This window comes from Gymnoscopelus braueri (assembly GCF_963280865.1).
Source record: "Gymnoscopelus braueri genome assembly, chromosome: 21".
In the NCBI taxonomy this organism is placed as follows: Eukaryota; Metazoa; Chordata; class Actinopteri; order Myctophiformes; family Myctophidae; genus Gymnoscopelus; species Gymnoscopelus braueri.
In genome coordinates this window covers 47,004,200-47,020,206 of record NC_137623.1, presented here as the reverse complement: position 1 = coordinate 47,020,206, position 16,007 = coordinate 47,004,200, and the positions used below count along the sequence as shown (strand labels likewise).

At 44.3% G+C, this 16,007-nt stretch overlaps 1 protein-coding gene across 1 annotated transcript in view; it reads right to left on the bottom strand.

The window, feature by feature from the left end:
• adarb2 (adenosine deaminase RNA specific B2 (inactive)) overlaps nt 1–16,007 on the bottom strand; it is a gene marked incomplete at both ends in the record, with an annotated part of 246,278 nt that overhangs the window by 74,206 nt on the left and 156,065 nt on the right. Inside the window, one exon of the mRNA XM_080417328.1 lies at nt 13,439–14,391. Coding sequence (XP_080273454.1) covers nt 13,439–14,391 — 953 coding nt within the window. The remainder of the gene's footprint in view (nt 1–13,438; nt 14,392–16,007) is intronic.

The window sequence follows — 16,007 nt, the reverse complement described above, 5'->3', positions numbered from 1 at the left end:
CTCTTCCCGAATGTACCGGTTAAGTTCTTCCGGAATGTGCCGGTTTCAAAGTTCAGCAAGCTGGATCAAACTTTTCCCCTCTTATTCCAAAGCCTTAAAAGTCAGTGCAGGGGAAGGGAAAACTTTCCATTTATATCTCTTATCACTGGCTAAAGCATACCATACGTATGCACACCAAAAGCCCCTTTACCTTATGTAATATAACAGAGTCTTTCGGAGCAGGTCTCACTCCGTGTCGCCAATGGAAAGGCTAATCACCCAATTTGATCCAGAAGCCAGTGTGCCAGCGTGTGAACGGCAGAAATGTCTTTAAGTGATGACTCCCCGGCCGCGGTCCTCGGAACGGCACGGACGGATCGGTACAAATGTTGTCAGCAGCCTTGGGTCGGGCTTTTATTTGATTTGGCTAAGTGCTTATAAGAGGAGTCGGCGTGGTGTTGAGCAGTCACTATGACTCAGCTGTCATCTGTATGCAGAGTTCACCGCATCCCGCGGTCGAGGGGAGAGGAAGTGCGGCATCGAAAGTCGACCCAGACGCGACCCTCTGTGACAAGGACGAGGGAGATGGTATTAGCAGGCTGCTTCGGGTCCGCTCCGCAAATTTAGAGGTGACGCAAGTGACCTGAATTGACAATTCTGCAAGACGCAACTGTTACGGAGAAAATAATATAGATTCATAACAGTTGATGGAGGGGGGAAATCGGAGGATGGTTAAGGGGTTCAGCTCGGTTCAGTAAGAGTTCAGCTGCATATATTGCATGCATTTATACTGTGCTTCTTTGGCAAGGATCTGCAGCGGCAGAGGAAAGTGACACACACACACGCACAGGCACACGCACACGCACACGCAAACAAACTACACACGCGTATAGTTTACACAGACATGCCCTCACACACGGTAACTCATTACACCTAGCCGGGGCGAACAGGGCAGTGAGGAAAAAGCCATCATGTAAACATTATGCATTACATGTATGACCTCTGGCTCGCCTCTCAGAGCCCCGGTGGGATAACATAAAAATACATGAAGACGTGGGCCCGGGCTCCATTCATAACTCACCGGACAGTAGAGGCTGTTAACTAGCTATAGCTATTGTATACACTCTCACGCTGGCAGGCAGGCAGGCAGGCCGGCCTGAAATATGAGGCCCCTGGACCCGAGGTCTTCCTGGAATGCTAAACTCTTGTGTCTCTCCGTTTCACTTCTCTCACCCCTCTCTCCCTCTCTCTCTCTCTCTCTCTCTCTCTCATCTCTCACTATGCCCTGCAACCAATGTGACGCCTAATTAATCCTGAAGGTCTTTTGTTCCGCTGAGCCCCCCCCCCCCCACCCCCACCACACTGCACTCCATCCATCCATTCTCGCCTCCCCCTGCCCCCCCCCCCCACACACACACACCCGCTGCCCCTCATCCTTCCATTTTATGCCCCCTGCTCCCTAGCTCCCCCCTCAGGGGAGGGACGGTACGGGGTCCCAGAGAGAGATAGAGACAGAGGTGTCAGCTGTTTTGTTTGTTTGTTTATGAACCTGGGTGTTTATTTCATAATTATAGCTTTTTTTTGTATATGCACATATACTATTGTATACACTGGGTGTTAAAGGTAATAAACAGTGAAATATATGCCCGTTTCTAAATATAATTAAATATTGTCTTTGGCTTTGGAGTAATTATACCCCTGAGAATACACCTACAGGCATTTGATGTTTTCCATCTGTAGCTACCTATATACTGTATGCTACTTTTGCGTGACACTGTTGTACAACACAGTAGGGCATTAATTGATGAAAAAATATAAAAATATACAGACCTGGGTTACTGTACTTGGACCGCTTTGTTCTGTCTACACCAAATGTTCACCCAAAAATAGCAGATCTACAAGCTCACAACACGTCACGATGCGTTGTGAGCTTGTAGATCGGCAATGTTTTGGCTAATGTCCCCCCAGAATATGGATGGGTTCAAGGCTTAATCAGACAAATTTAGTCGATTATAAAAAAATCTATTACATTTTTTGTTGATATACGGTATAAGAAACAAAAAAATCACACCCTGTGTGAAGTGGGCGGTGTCTTGCTAGCTAATCACAATACTGAATGGAGTCAACCAATCATGTGCAAAAAATAAATACATTTATTGAAACACTCTTTATGATGGAAGAAACCATAACTTTAAAAAAAACAATTTATGGTTTTTTTAAAGTTATGATTTCTTATATAGGGCTATGCACATGTGTCATGTGACACTGGCCAATCACAGTCCTGAATAGACTGTGATTGGCCAATCACGGTGCAGGGTTTGTTGCACAAATATCCAAACCTCACTTGTACATTTTTGGCCAATCACAGCGCAGGATTTGTTGTACAAATATCCAAACCTCACTTATAGGGGCGGTTTCACCGCCCAAAAATATACTGTATATATTTCGATATATTTTGGGCTTGGATTGCCCAGCCCTAGCTGGAAGGTCATTTAAAGGCCACAGTCAGAAGCAGACCTCTCTCCTCTCCTCTCTTCTCCTGTTGCTCTGCCTCCTGCCTGAGAAGCAGAGATAACCCTACATGTGCCAACCGCACAGGGCCAATACCCGTGATTTATCGGAGGCCATTTGGTACCTGAGCGCCTATGAAATTGTAATGAACTTGATTATGTTTCTAATGAAGTGTGCGAGGTTTCCTTGGAAATGATTACAGCCATGCTGTCGTGCACATGCACCGCCGACGGGAAAGCAGTGGCAGGCGAGAGAAAGAAGGGAAAGGAAGGGAAGGGAGGGGAAGGAAGCAGTTGAAGGAGTGTCAGAAGGAATGAAGACCTACAAGTATAGCGCCGGGAACACGGTCTACCAAATAGGTTGAGGTAGAGTTGTGTAAATGAGAACCGTGGTTCCTTGGAATTGACTACAGGGGCGTTTACAAGGTGTCTATATTGTTACATCTTGTGTACCAGTACATTAAGAGTACATTTTTTTTGTTCTGGTTCTGACATTGCAGCAACAATAATAATATAATGTACATAGTAGTGATTCGCAAACAAGGACCCCCAAATTATGTATTTTGGCCGCGGACCACCATCTGAAAAAATATTTTGTGCCAGGGACCCCCATACAAGATAAGTGTAGTTAAAATGTTTAAAAAATATTCCACATTTGTCCAAATGTTTCCCGATTTTTTTTAAATAACCGATCTACAAGCTCACAACTTGTCGACACATTATGAGCTTGTAGATCGGCTATTTTCAAATAGCCATGGCACACACGCATGAACACACACACACACACACACACACACACACACACACACACACACACACACACACACACACACACACACACACACACACACACACACACACACACACACACACACACTTAATTACACCTTGCTTAAGGATTTTCCATCGAAAAGTGGACGGACAAGGGCGCTGACGCGCTACATTAGCCTCGACAGCCACCGGCCTCATCATAGGTCACATTTTGCATAAATTTCATAAAATATATTAGACAGTTCAGGTGGATCTTCCTAACCTTTCTGTGTTCCAGCGTGCTCTCATTTAGATGGAGAAAACATTATTGTTCCATAATTTCATGCGCACATCTTCGCTTTTCCATGCCAGTTTGGCTTAAATACCAAGCAGTTATTAAGTAAGTGGGTGCTAAAAAATGGCACCATTAAAGGGCAAACTCACAGATGCAAATGGGGGCTTTTCACACATTACTGTGACATGGTAAGGAGCGTACTTCAAAGACAGTGAGCGCTGAAAACTAAATATTTAGTCGCTGTCTGGCAGAAACCTTGTATCTCCATATTTCATGTTTTTTCATAGATGAATGCCCTACTTCCTCATACAAGAGTGTCACACAAAAGTAGTGAATGTGGCAGATCTACAAGCTCACACCACGTCGCATGGTGACACGTTGTGATCTTGTAGATCTTGTAAAATAATAACATAAAAGGAACCATTTTGGACATACACGGTTTCCACCCTACACCAACAATTTCCAAATTCTCAACCCGAAACAGCCCTCTTGAAAAGCCAACATAATATTACGCAGCACGGTTTCCATCAGCCCGACACTGCTATAGTGTTCAGCACACCATTCAAATCACTGGATAGAAACAACGTTGCATGCATGGTGTTTTGCATTTTGCTAAATGTTTTCCTGCATTGCTCAGGCTGGAGAGAGACCATAAATAGCCTATACTGCAGCTATAAGGACCATCATTAAAAACACTATTTACCGCTGTCCCCCCCATCTATACTTGACTGCCTACTTTTTTCTGGATGCAGGGCCCACTTGAAAATCTTGAAAGTGTTCGTGGCCCACCCATCTGACCACTTAACACGACAGCCAATCAGCGTGTTCTCGAAGTATGTTAATTTTAATGATCAATCAAATTGAATCAGATATTGATACATTTGCACATCAATCGTGTTCCGGCATGGATCAGTGAAACCAACGTCGTATACTTTTAAGTTAAGTGCATTTTTCAAGGTTTTAAATAAAAAATACTTATAGTGTTTTCCCAAAAATGTGGTTGTCCACTTGCAATACCCTCACGGCCCACCAGTAGGACCCCGGCCCACAGGGTGGGAATGGCTGCAATAGACAATAGCCGATCTACAAGCTCATGCAGAATGTTTGCCTATTATGACCGGTGTTGGGTAACATTACTTTTAAAAGTAACTTGTTACGTTACAGGATTACCTTCTGAGAAAAGTAACTTGTTAATTATGTTTGCTTTAACGATGATTAAAACCCCTCTGCGAGGAAGTTTGATAAACATAAAATCAAGAGTTCAGCTGCAGGAACACATAATATTGGAAACAAGTGTTTCATTATGCTTTAATGTGTTGGGTTTAATGTATAGTGTGAATGATTTTAATTGTAAATCTTTTACCAAAATCAAATCAAAAGCAAGCCTATACCGGAGTGACCACCAGTGTTGTGGAGGTGGAGCTGTGCTGGGCTTCACCAAGGCTATTTGCATCGACTGCTCCTCCTTTCACCAATAAATCCAAAAATAGTGTGAATACTTCCATGAACGTATGGTAACCTCTCTGTCTTCTCTCAATATCTGCCATGTCGCACAGGTGCGGCAAATTAATGTAATAAAAACAAGACCAGCCGGCCCGTGTGTCACACCACAAGTGGTGACCCGTTGAGTAGAATGATTACGCAATCGCCACAGACTGCTGGCCCGGTCACCGATTTCTGTGTAACACTCGGGACCATGCAAGTCTCCGTTGATCAGGAACAAACAGCGCAAATGTGTCGGCTGGATTTTATTTTTCCTTCGTGGCAACAAATATAGGTCTTAAATGTAACGGAGTAACGCCAATAATTTGGAAAAGGTAACTAAGTAACCGAGTACTCTAATTGCAAAACTAACGCGTTAGGTTACTCCGTACCCCCAAAAAAGTATTCCGTTACAGTAACGGCGTTATTTCTAACGCCGCTACCCCCAACACCGATTATGACATGCCCAGAACAGGGAGGGTATAGGGTTCATGTGGTTATTACAGCTGTTATTATTGCGTCCCTGCTATTTTCGTTGTGTTACCACCACTTAACACTTGATAATCACAGTTGATCTGTGAATAAAAGCTGCCATGATAGTGTCCGCCTCGGAGTATACGTCCTCCCCCCATCGCTGTCTGACATGACAAATGCTGAGACTGTAACACACTCAGCAAGGTCTCCATAGGTGTTAATCAATCCCTTTCTCTCCCTCTCCCTCTCCCTCTCTCTCCGTCTCTCTTAGTGAATTTATGTCTGAGAAAAGGGGTCGCTTGGCCTGGCAATGGCTGTCACTAATTTGTTGTGGCAATATTAATTAATGACAGGCCAGTCACAGCTGTTTACGGTGAGATAGATTAGAAGTGGAAGAGATTAGACAACGACGACAGTCAGTGAGAGTACTGCGGTGGCTGACAGGGGTCACCTTCACGTGGCTGAAATCATATTGAATTTGCCGTGGATGGGAGATTGGGTGGGTGATGGGCGGGTTGGGAATTACCACACGTGACGAATCCATATCCAGCACTATCTGCCATGGTTAGCATTTAGAAACAGCTAAATCAAACAATATTGCACCGCTGTGAAGATGAGAAAAGCATCACATTTCTGATTCAGGTTGATGTCACAGTAGAGGCCACACTGTACCAGAAAAGGAGAGCTGGTGCTCTACTCCCATCCATACAGTATTTAAGCAATATAACATGAGTGGCTGTTCTTTACTGTCATTACTTGCCCAAAGGTCATGCAAGTTGAGAATGATGGAAGTCGGGAATATATGCTCCACCCATTGTTCAATACACCTGTTACCCGATGTACCCGTTGTCAGCTCCACGCGCATCGCCATTGCTTTGCGCCACCACTTTCGTTCACTTCCTTCGCTATGACCACAGCTCTCGTACTTTCTGTTCCATTGCACATGCCCTACTCAATGTAACTTTTTGACCTTACGGTTAGGCACAGTGTAGGTAGGTAAAGGCTATAGCTCTTCTTAAGGTTGGGTTTAAGGTAAATGGTTGGATGTGGGGTTAAGGTTACGACAATCTGGGTCCCATTCGGTAAGGGGAAAAAATCAGCACGCGTTGTGTGCTTGTAGATCTGCTATTTTCACTACTTGTACATTTATTTGTGGGGTGGGGGTGATTTTCGAAAATCAACAAATGTAAAAACAAAATGTAGGAAATGAAAAATTAAGTGATATTTCATCGCAACGCCATAAAAATTGGTCTGCGGTCCCGAGCCACTGTTTGAGAACTACTGGTTTTTCTTATTTTCTTATGCAAATTGCCCTAATCCAAGGAGGCACGGCACAGCAGTCTTACTGTATCCTGAGTGCTATCTCCAACAGAGTCTCAACCTCAGGTTCTCTGCCTCCCTGCAACCTCTCCAGTCTCCAGTCTCTCTCTGGCTGGGTTGACTTGGCAACACCGACGGCTCGTCACAGCGAACGAGAGATTAAGTGGCCCAATCAAGGCTGAAATAGCAGGGTAATCATTCCACTCAGTAATATGGGTGTCAGGATTACTGCTGCTTTCTCAATTCACTGTGCAGTCTTTGAAAAATGTGTGCAGTTTGTTAACAAAGCGGTATGAATCACAATGCGGTGTTCGGTGGCAAAAGCCACACTATACAGGAAATAAATCTGGATGGCATTCTCCCACTGGCTGCTTATGGGCATGTCGGCTGGTATGGTTCCCTTTGGCCAACTGAAAATACTATAAATATTTCTATTTAAGTAAGAGATTCAATTACATTATTTATGTACATGATTATGAACTATGATTCAACTTCCACACCATTCATGAGGAGATAAATACACATAGACATACAGGGTACATACATACGTACATACTACATACATACTGTACATAAAGAACAAACATACATACAGTAGATACTAGATACCAGATACTGATATCGAATGTCTGTCCAGTTTGAGCACCAATCAAATCTATCCATATATTATATGGATAATCATATCAGTATCAGAGTATTGAAAATATGAGATATGAGATATTTAGAGCCAACTAGTCAAATCGAATCCATCTGTTCAGAAAGGGTCAATTGTTAAACCTACTTAGTTTCTCATGCACATTTGGCCAGTCCTTCATGTCCAAAATGTTTGGAATATTTTACAGGTAGGCTACTACTACTGTAGATAGGGCCTACTCGGGAACCACGTACTGTAAGATGCAAGTTGGGAATGCATGCCAATATTCACAGTTTATTTTTATTGTTTTCGTATTGGCCCCAAATCCCATGTATCTGCATTGTCATCGCATCGGTATCGAAACATTCCAATACCCTGCCCTAATCACATAGAACAGTACATGTCCAAAAAGCCTGCATGTGTTTTGCAAGCTCACGTACAGTAGGGACACGACTGCACACTAACTAAAGCACACACAATACAGTATGCATGGCTCTCCACAATGCAATGGTGTTCCTTCTGTCTGTCTGTCTGTCTGTCTGTCTGTCTGTCTGTCTGTCTGTCTGTCTGTCTGTCTGTCTGTCTGTCTGTCTGTCTGTCTGTGTGTGTGGTACAGCTGAGGTGTGAGAAGAAGGCAAACATGGATGAATTTCAATTTTTCATTTAGAGGCTGTGTGTGCTGCTAGCCTCCTGGTTTATTGTTCAGCGTAGCCTGAGGGAAGTCATCCAGGGATAGGAGAGCTTCCCCACAGCCAGAACACAATACTCTGCCTCTCCCCTCCACTCCACCGCCTTCATATTACATCCTGAAAAGGTGACCCTCGCTTCTGTCTTCTCTTCTCCAGACTTCCTGCATCCCTTATCTTCACTCCACACCTCGCTTCCTCGTCACCTTCTCTCTCTTTCTCTCTCTCACAATTATGTGTCCTCTTCCGGATCTCTTGCCGGTCCACTGTCGTTCCATTGCGTAGGGTTGGGACCCGTAACCCGGAGGAACCGGATCTAACATTGAGGAACCGGAATCAGTTCCATCACATTTGGAACCGTTTCCGGAACCGGTTTTATCACACTGTCAGAGCTGTTATGTGGACTTCACGTCCAGTGGTGGAAAGTAACTACCGGTAAGTCCATGTTAAGGTATTTGTACTTTACTTGAGTATTTCCAATTTTCAGTACTTTTACTTCTACTCTACTACATCTCAGAGGCAAATATCGTACTTTTACTCAACTACAATTATTTGAAAACTTTAGTTACTAGTTATTTGCAGATATAAATTATTATATTATAAAACATACATTAACCACTTTAACCCTATTTTATACCTATAGGCTATTTGAAAATAGCCGATCTACAAGCTCACAACGCGTCGCACTGCTATGCGTTGTGAGCTTATATATCTGCTATTTTCAAACAGTTTAGTACCTTAACTTTTGGTACTTTAAGTATATTTTGATGCCAATACTTTTGTACTTTACTCAAGTAACATTTTGAACACAGGCCTTTTACTTGTAACAGAATATTTGTATACTGTGGTATTGGTACTTTTACTTATGTAAAATATCTGAGTACTTCTTCCACCACTGTTCACATCTGCTTTACAATTACAATACTGGTGGCACTCAAACTTTTTAATTTCAAGGACTATTATAAATATATATATATATATATATATTTAAATATAGGAATTGTTAAGGGGAACTGTTAAGGAAGCGGACAGAGGGAATCGTTAAAATCCTAGAAGATCCCAACGCTACCATGGCGGTCCCTCCTTTCCTCTCATCTCTCTCGGTCTGTCATGATCATTTTCCTCCCTCGCTGCATCCTTTCAAAAAAGGAGAGGAAGGCACGTCGTGGCTCTGACCCAGCGGGAGACCCTTCTCCCTGACACACGAACACACACACACACACACACACACACACACACACACACACACAAAGTGATCCATGAAAAGAACTATTCTGTCCCTATCGGTTCACAACTCGGACGGCGCTGATTCGACTCAGCAGAGCATCGGCCGGTCAGCGCGGGCACTCGCGCCCCTCGCGCCTCCTCGGCCTCAAGCTCTGCTGAGTCGGCGCGCCTCCGTCATGGACAATAACTATTATCACGTGTGCGTGTGAACGCGTGTTCAGCGTTCCCCTAGCGTAGCTTCCTGGTTGCTACGTGGGGGGGAACAACAAAAGACAGGTCCGCGTCGCATCAAAGCCCCGCCTCGCCCCGAAGCCCCGTGCCTAAAAACGAGCGCTCTGTCTTCAATCTCCCTGGTTCTCCAATCTCCCTGTGACATATATATATATACACATACACACACATACATATAGTAGTGGAAGAACTACTCACATTTTTTACTTAAGTAAAAGTATCAATACGGCAATGTAGAAATACTCTGTAGTAAAAGTCCAGAATTCAAAATTGACTTGAGTAAAAGTACAAAAGTATTGCTATCAAAATAAACCAAAAGTAAAAAGTACTCATTATTCAGAATGTCCCATTTCACAAGTTTTCAGATGTATCAAAATCTTTTGAAAATAGCAGATCTACAAGCTACACAATGCTCTACAAGCTACACAATAGCAGATCTACAAGCTCGCGACGCATTGTGAGCTTGTAGATCGGCTATTTTCAAATGGCCAAATGTATATAGGGCTGAAGGTTAATACATGTTTTGTAATAATAATCAAAATCTACAAAGTAACTAAAGTTTCCTAATAATTGTATTGGAGTAAAAGTACAATATTTGCCACCGAGATGTAGTGGAGTGGAAGTAAAACTAAACTAAAAATACCTCAAAATTGTACTTAAGTACAGTACTTGAGTAAATGTACTTAGTTACTTGACACCACTGTGTATGTATATATATATATATATATATATATATATATATATATATATATATATATATATATATATATATATATTAAATATGTTAATTCCATACCATGCTCTGAACATGCAGAAACAAGACAGTTCAGAGCCCAGGGGGACGCCAGTCAATACGTGTTGAGGCCTGTATACAGTAGTTTGTAGTCCTAAAACCCCTTGGAAGATTTCCAGTGCTTTTATAAGGCTTCTAATATTATGCAGAAAACAAGGTTTGTGATTATCATACAGTATGAGTCTAAGCGAGATTCACATCTTGTTCTACAACATAAATTACAACCATTAATATCTCAACCGTGAATTTTTAAGCCTTCGTTGTCCTTTTTTTAAACTGATATTAACTGCCTGTGGGGATCAAAAAGACTGTTGATTTGTGGAGATTGTCTGGATTGAACAAAACGTGTTAACAGCATAAGCCTTAGATTGCTACTAAGATGATTTTCTTAGCCAATTAAACCCTAAATACAGTAGGCTATGTTTTTGATGTACGGGGTCCCCCAGGGCTCTATTCTTGATCCCCTCCTTTTCGCCTATACACCAAATCTCCTCGGAAAATTGATTGATTGGCTGTTTCTGCCAAATGCTCATATGCTTAATTTAATCTACGGCTGAGGTAACTTCTGAGCTATCCTACAGAACATAATTTACAGACATTTTATCAGACTTTATTATCAGAAGGGCCTTCTTACATAAATGTGATGTTCTCTCATCCTGACTATGATACCAGTGTTGTGTGCAGAGGTGGTCTCTACTGCACACACACACACACACACACACACACACACACACACACACACACACACACACACACACACACACACACACACACACACACACACACACACACACACACACACACACACACACACACACACACAGAGAGGTGTATTTGGTAGGGGGGATCAACATAGCTTTGGTCAGCGACAGGTTGAGCCTGAGGAAATCCCAGGGAAAGAGAAGTGACCTAGCTGGCACCACAAATCCCTGGCACCGCACCACAGTGATGGCACGGGCCCCGAGGCTAACGGCTGGCAGCCACCCCAGTACCCACGTCTCACATCCCCAGGCAAGTCAACTGCTGCCCTGGCATCCACACTCAGACACATGTAAGTATACATGTACAGTATAGCTGGAGGATACTGAACTCTCATGACTTGTTAGTGCGCGCGCGCACACACACACACACACACACACACACACACACACACACACACACACACACACACACACACACACACACACACACACACACACACACACACACACACACACACACACACACACACCAGTGTTGATTTCATCGACTCAAACTATGACAAAAAATGTTCGTCGACTACCATACCTTTTTTTACTGACGAAAACTAAATAAAAACTAAACTAAGACTACATAAATTGACAATTTCGTCAACAGATGAAAACTAGACTAAATTGTTAGGGAGGGACACACACACACACACACACACACACACACACACACACACACACACACACACACACACACACACACACACACACACACACACACACACACACACACACACACACACACACACACACACACACACACAGTAAAATCCTGAGTGTTCACTTACAAATGGATGAATGGACACTGATGATTTTACTGTGTGTACTGTGCTGTCCTTCTGCAAAAAAGAAAAAGAAAAAGAAAGCCTCTTGACTCTAGCAGACGGCACGGCTGACTTTCAAGAAATTCCACAAGCGAGAGCTTTCTGGAACTAAACGGCCGAGGCAAATCCTCTTAAAATCCCTTTAGACACCGTGGCAGCCAGAGAAAGAGAAAGAAAGTTTCTCCCAAGGCAAACATGTGCAGGTTTGTTGGTTTTGATGTTGTGCGTTGGGGGGGAAGGACACTCTCGTGCCAGTTTAATTTCTTCGAGGCGGGAAAAGAATGTTAATACGACACAGAGCCAACGCGGAGAGACATCACATTGTGGTGACATAAGCCTTCGGGGGAAAGAGAATGCCGCGTGGAATAGAAGCACAGCTTTTATTTATTTCTTACTATTCATACACAAACACTTGACGTAACACATGGATTAAACATGCTCCAGGTATATGAGCTGAGATGCCACAATGGGCCGAGTTCCCTTTAGAGAAAGTTGCACTCACATTTGTCAAATAATAAACGTCGCCTGTGACCTGCATCGCCTAGATACAATGTACCTGCTCTGCACAAAGGTGCAGGTTTTAAATGGTAAGCAATTGCATAAATTGCCGCGACTATCGACTCAAGGCAGTTCCGTTTTAGATGAAATTCTGCAAGCTGAAATGAAGTTTTTGAACGGCTGTCGCGGCGCGCCGGTGTGACTTTAGGCTTCTCCTGTTCCACCAACGCTCTCCCAAAACTAGTTTCTCCTCTCTGATTACTATTTACATATTTGTGTTTCTATTTCCTTTGGGCAACAGATTGAATTAATGTTTGTAGACACCCGAGATGCTACACATGAGGAAACAAGAGATTGTGCGAAAATTACAAAACTTCTCCCAATTATAGCTCTGCAAACAGGGAGAGCGAGAAAAGAGCTGGTGTTTGGGAACAATGCCGACTTGTTTTGTGTCAGAGGCAAACGGACAGTAATTAGCTTCATTTACATACTCTTCTATTTGAACAGATCAATGAACAGAATGTGTTTATCCAAAGCCCAGGCCTTGCGACGTACACGTGCACATATGCACGCACATGTACGCACACACGCACGCACACACGCACGCACGCACGCACACACACACACACACACACACACACACACACACACACACACACACACACACACACACACACACACACACACACACACACACACACACACACACACATTTGCAATATGTATTTTCACTCTATGCCGCCTCTTTCTGATCTAAAGTAATCCTACTTAAATATATCCGTATCAGCCCTGCCACCATTCCTCTTTTCATCCCCTGCGTTTCTTAGACCCCTTTCTCCCCTCCCGCTTAATTACTTGTTGGAAGGTGTTTGGCTTTCCACTGGGCCCCTGCTGCTATGGTCATTACAGGCCCCTGTAGGAAGTTTGAGTGCATGCCACAGATACTAAGCCGAACACAAGGCAATTGGGAATGTGTCAGTTCTCACCTGGGGTAAATGAGGACAACTCTTCCTGCTGGCTTTGAGGCCTGTCCTTCCCTCGGGGGCCGGCCGGATGTTGAAGAGGGCCTGAAGGGCACACTGGGCCGCCTGGATCTTGGCCAGCTTCTTGCTGCGTCCGCAGCCCTCGAATATCCTGCCGTCCACGCGGACCGCCATCACGAAGCTGCGCAGCCTCCGGCCCTCGGCTCGCTCCGACAGGCACGCGTAGCGCAGGCCCGGCCGGAGCTCGTTGAGCAGCGCCACGGGGCTCTTCGGGGACTCGGGCTCCGGGACGATCCCGCCCAGCCTCTGCTGGGCCTGCACCATCAGGTCCAAGGTGTGACGGAGCAACCGGCCGTGTCTCAGCAGCTCGCTGGAGAGCAGCTCGCTCTCCGCCGCCGAGTCGCAGAGGGAGAACCCGTCGGCGCACGACGAGGACTCGAACTCCTTGAAGAGCGTGTCGGGGAAGTCGGCCTGGTCCGAGGTGAAGTCGGCAGCAGGGTTGGACAGGTTCCCCATGGCCAGGTGGGCCTGGGGCGCGTTGGGGAACTGGACGAAGGACTTGAGGGCCAGCTCGGCGGCCCGCATCTTGGCCTTCTTTTTGGTGGGGCCGGTGCCTTCGAAGGTCAGCCCGTTGACCTCCACGGCGATGGAGAAAAGCGGGGCGTGGACGGGGCCCGTCTGGGACACCATGCGGTACTGGAGGCCAGGTCGCAGCTCGTTCAGCTGCACCAGGGCGTTCTTCGGCGCGTCCGACCACGACAGCTTCTTGTAGATTAGGCGCAGCTGGCACAGGTGTCCGTTGTTGTCTTCCTCCAGCGGCCGCTTCCTCTTTAGACCTGAGGTTCCGCCTCTGGACGAGTCGGAGCGAAAAAGTGACTGGCGCTCGCCGGACCCGATGGGGCGATCCTCTAAGTTGCCAACGTTACAGTTTTCTTTGACCTCTGCACTGCTGGTGCCTAGAGGAAGAGGAAGAAGAAGAAGGAGGAAAAAAAAGAGGTAAAAACAGGAACAGCATGATTCAGAGAAATAACAATCCTCGGCTGAGAACAAAAGAGGCAATAAAAATGCAGACATTTTCGTACGAGAGCTAAAGCTGGAATTCATGCTGTGCAGAACAGAACAAGCCTCGCAAAAATCCCCTACGGTAGGTTTAAGCACTCCATACACAATGAAATCGCAAGGAACAAATCTACAATCAGCATCCCGAGCCAATACCACAGTTTGTTCCACGGTTGCCTTTCACATCTAAGTGGTTTAATAATAATGGGTGCATTATGTGCCAAGTTCTGTTAATCCACCCACTAAATTTGTCCCATGTGTGTGCCACGGTTGGGGAAACATACTGTACTGTAGACCCCTGTGGAAAGCATCAATCCCTTTTGTCATGGAGGACAAGGTGGACAGTGTTACACATACAGTACTGTACTGAGAGAACATGAAAACACTTTATTCTTTATTTGGATCCCCATTAGTTGCCAGACTTGCCACCAAAGAAGCAGCTCCACAACAAACAGATACGTAAAACTAAAACTAAACAAAAAAACTGACCTAAACCAAAAACCCATTAAAACATGGGTTGGGCCTTAAAACACACATTTTCAAGACAAAAGTCAAGTAAAAAGAAAATAAGCTTCACAAAACATCAACTTATCCATCGTAGTTGTTCAGGTCAATTCATGGGGTTATTGATCATGCGTGTTTTATTTTTTCATCCTTGCTGAGTGCTCAGTGATCATAGTTGGTAACATATTTATTCCATATAGGAATAGCCCTATACATTACAGAGCTGCATACAGTGTACCACATTTGTTCTGGGTTTGTGTTAAACTATGTGAGCCCTAGTAGCCTTCCTGGTAGTGGACTATGATGATCTCTTATATCATGTATTTGTGAGTACAGACAAATTGGTTGTTTACTATGACAGATATTCCAAAAGAAACTCACTAAATTGCATGCCAACCTCTCCTCTACTCTGAGCCATGAGAGACCGGCATGCAATCACACCCTATTGCCTGTCTGTTTTCTGCTTTATTTCACACTCCCATCGTATGTGAGAGCAGAAGTCTGTGCAGTTGTGACACACACTTCAATTCAATTACAATTCAATTACAGCATTCATCCCCCCCCCCCATGTCATAATAGATGAACATTCAGCTAAGATAATAGGTAAACATTTGTTGCATGCGAGCTTGTAGATTGACTATTTTCAGTGAAGAGATTTGGTGTAGAGGAAAAAAGGGCAGGGGGCCAAGTACAGACCGATGTGGGACCCCAGTCAACAAAGTATACTGTACAGTAGTATACTGTAGGTTTTAAGTGGTTAAACTAGATCATTGCTGTTCAAAGTGGGCTCCCGGGACCCCCAGAGTTCCAGGGGATCCCTAGCCAAATGTAATCTCCAAGTCACATTATTATGATACAATAAATATGGTAAGAATGTGACTATTCTAACTATGTTTCAATATCACCACTATGAATCTAAGGTGACGACATGATGACCAAGTCATCATAAAACTTTGTCAAATAATTACCAATATACATCGGTCAGACCGATATATATATATCTACCAAT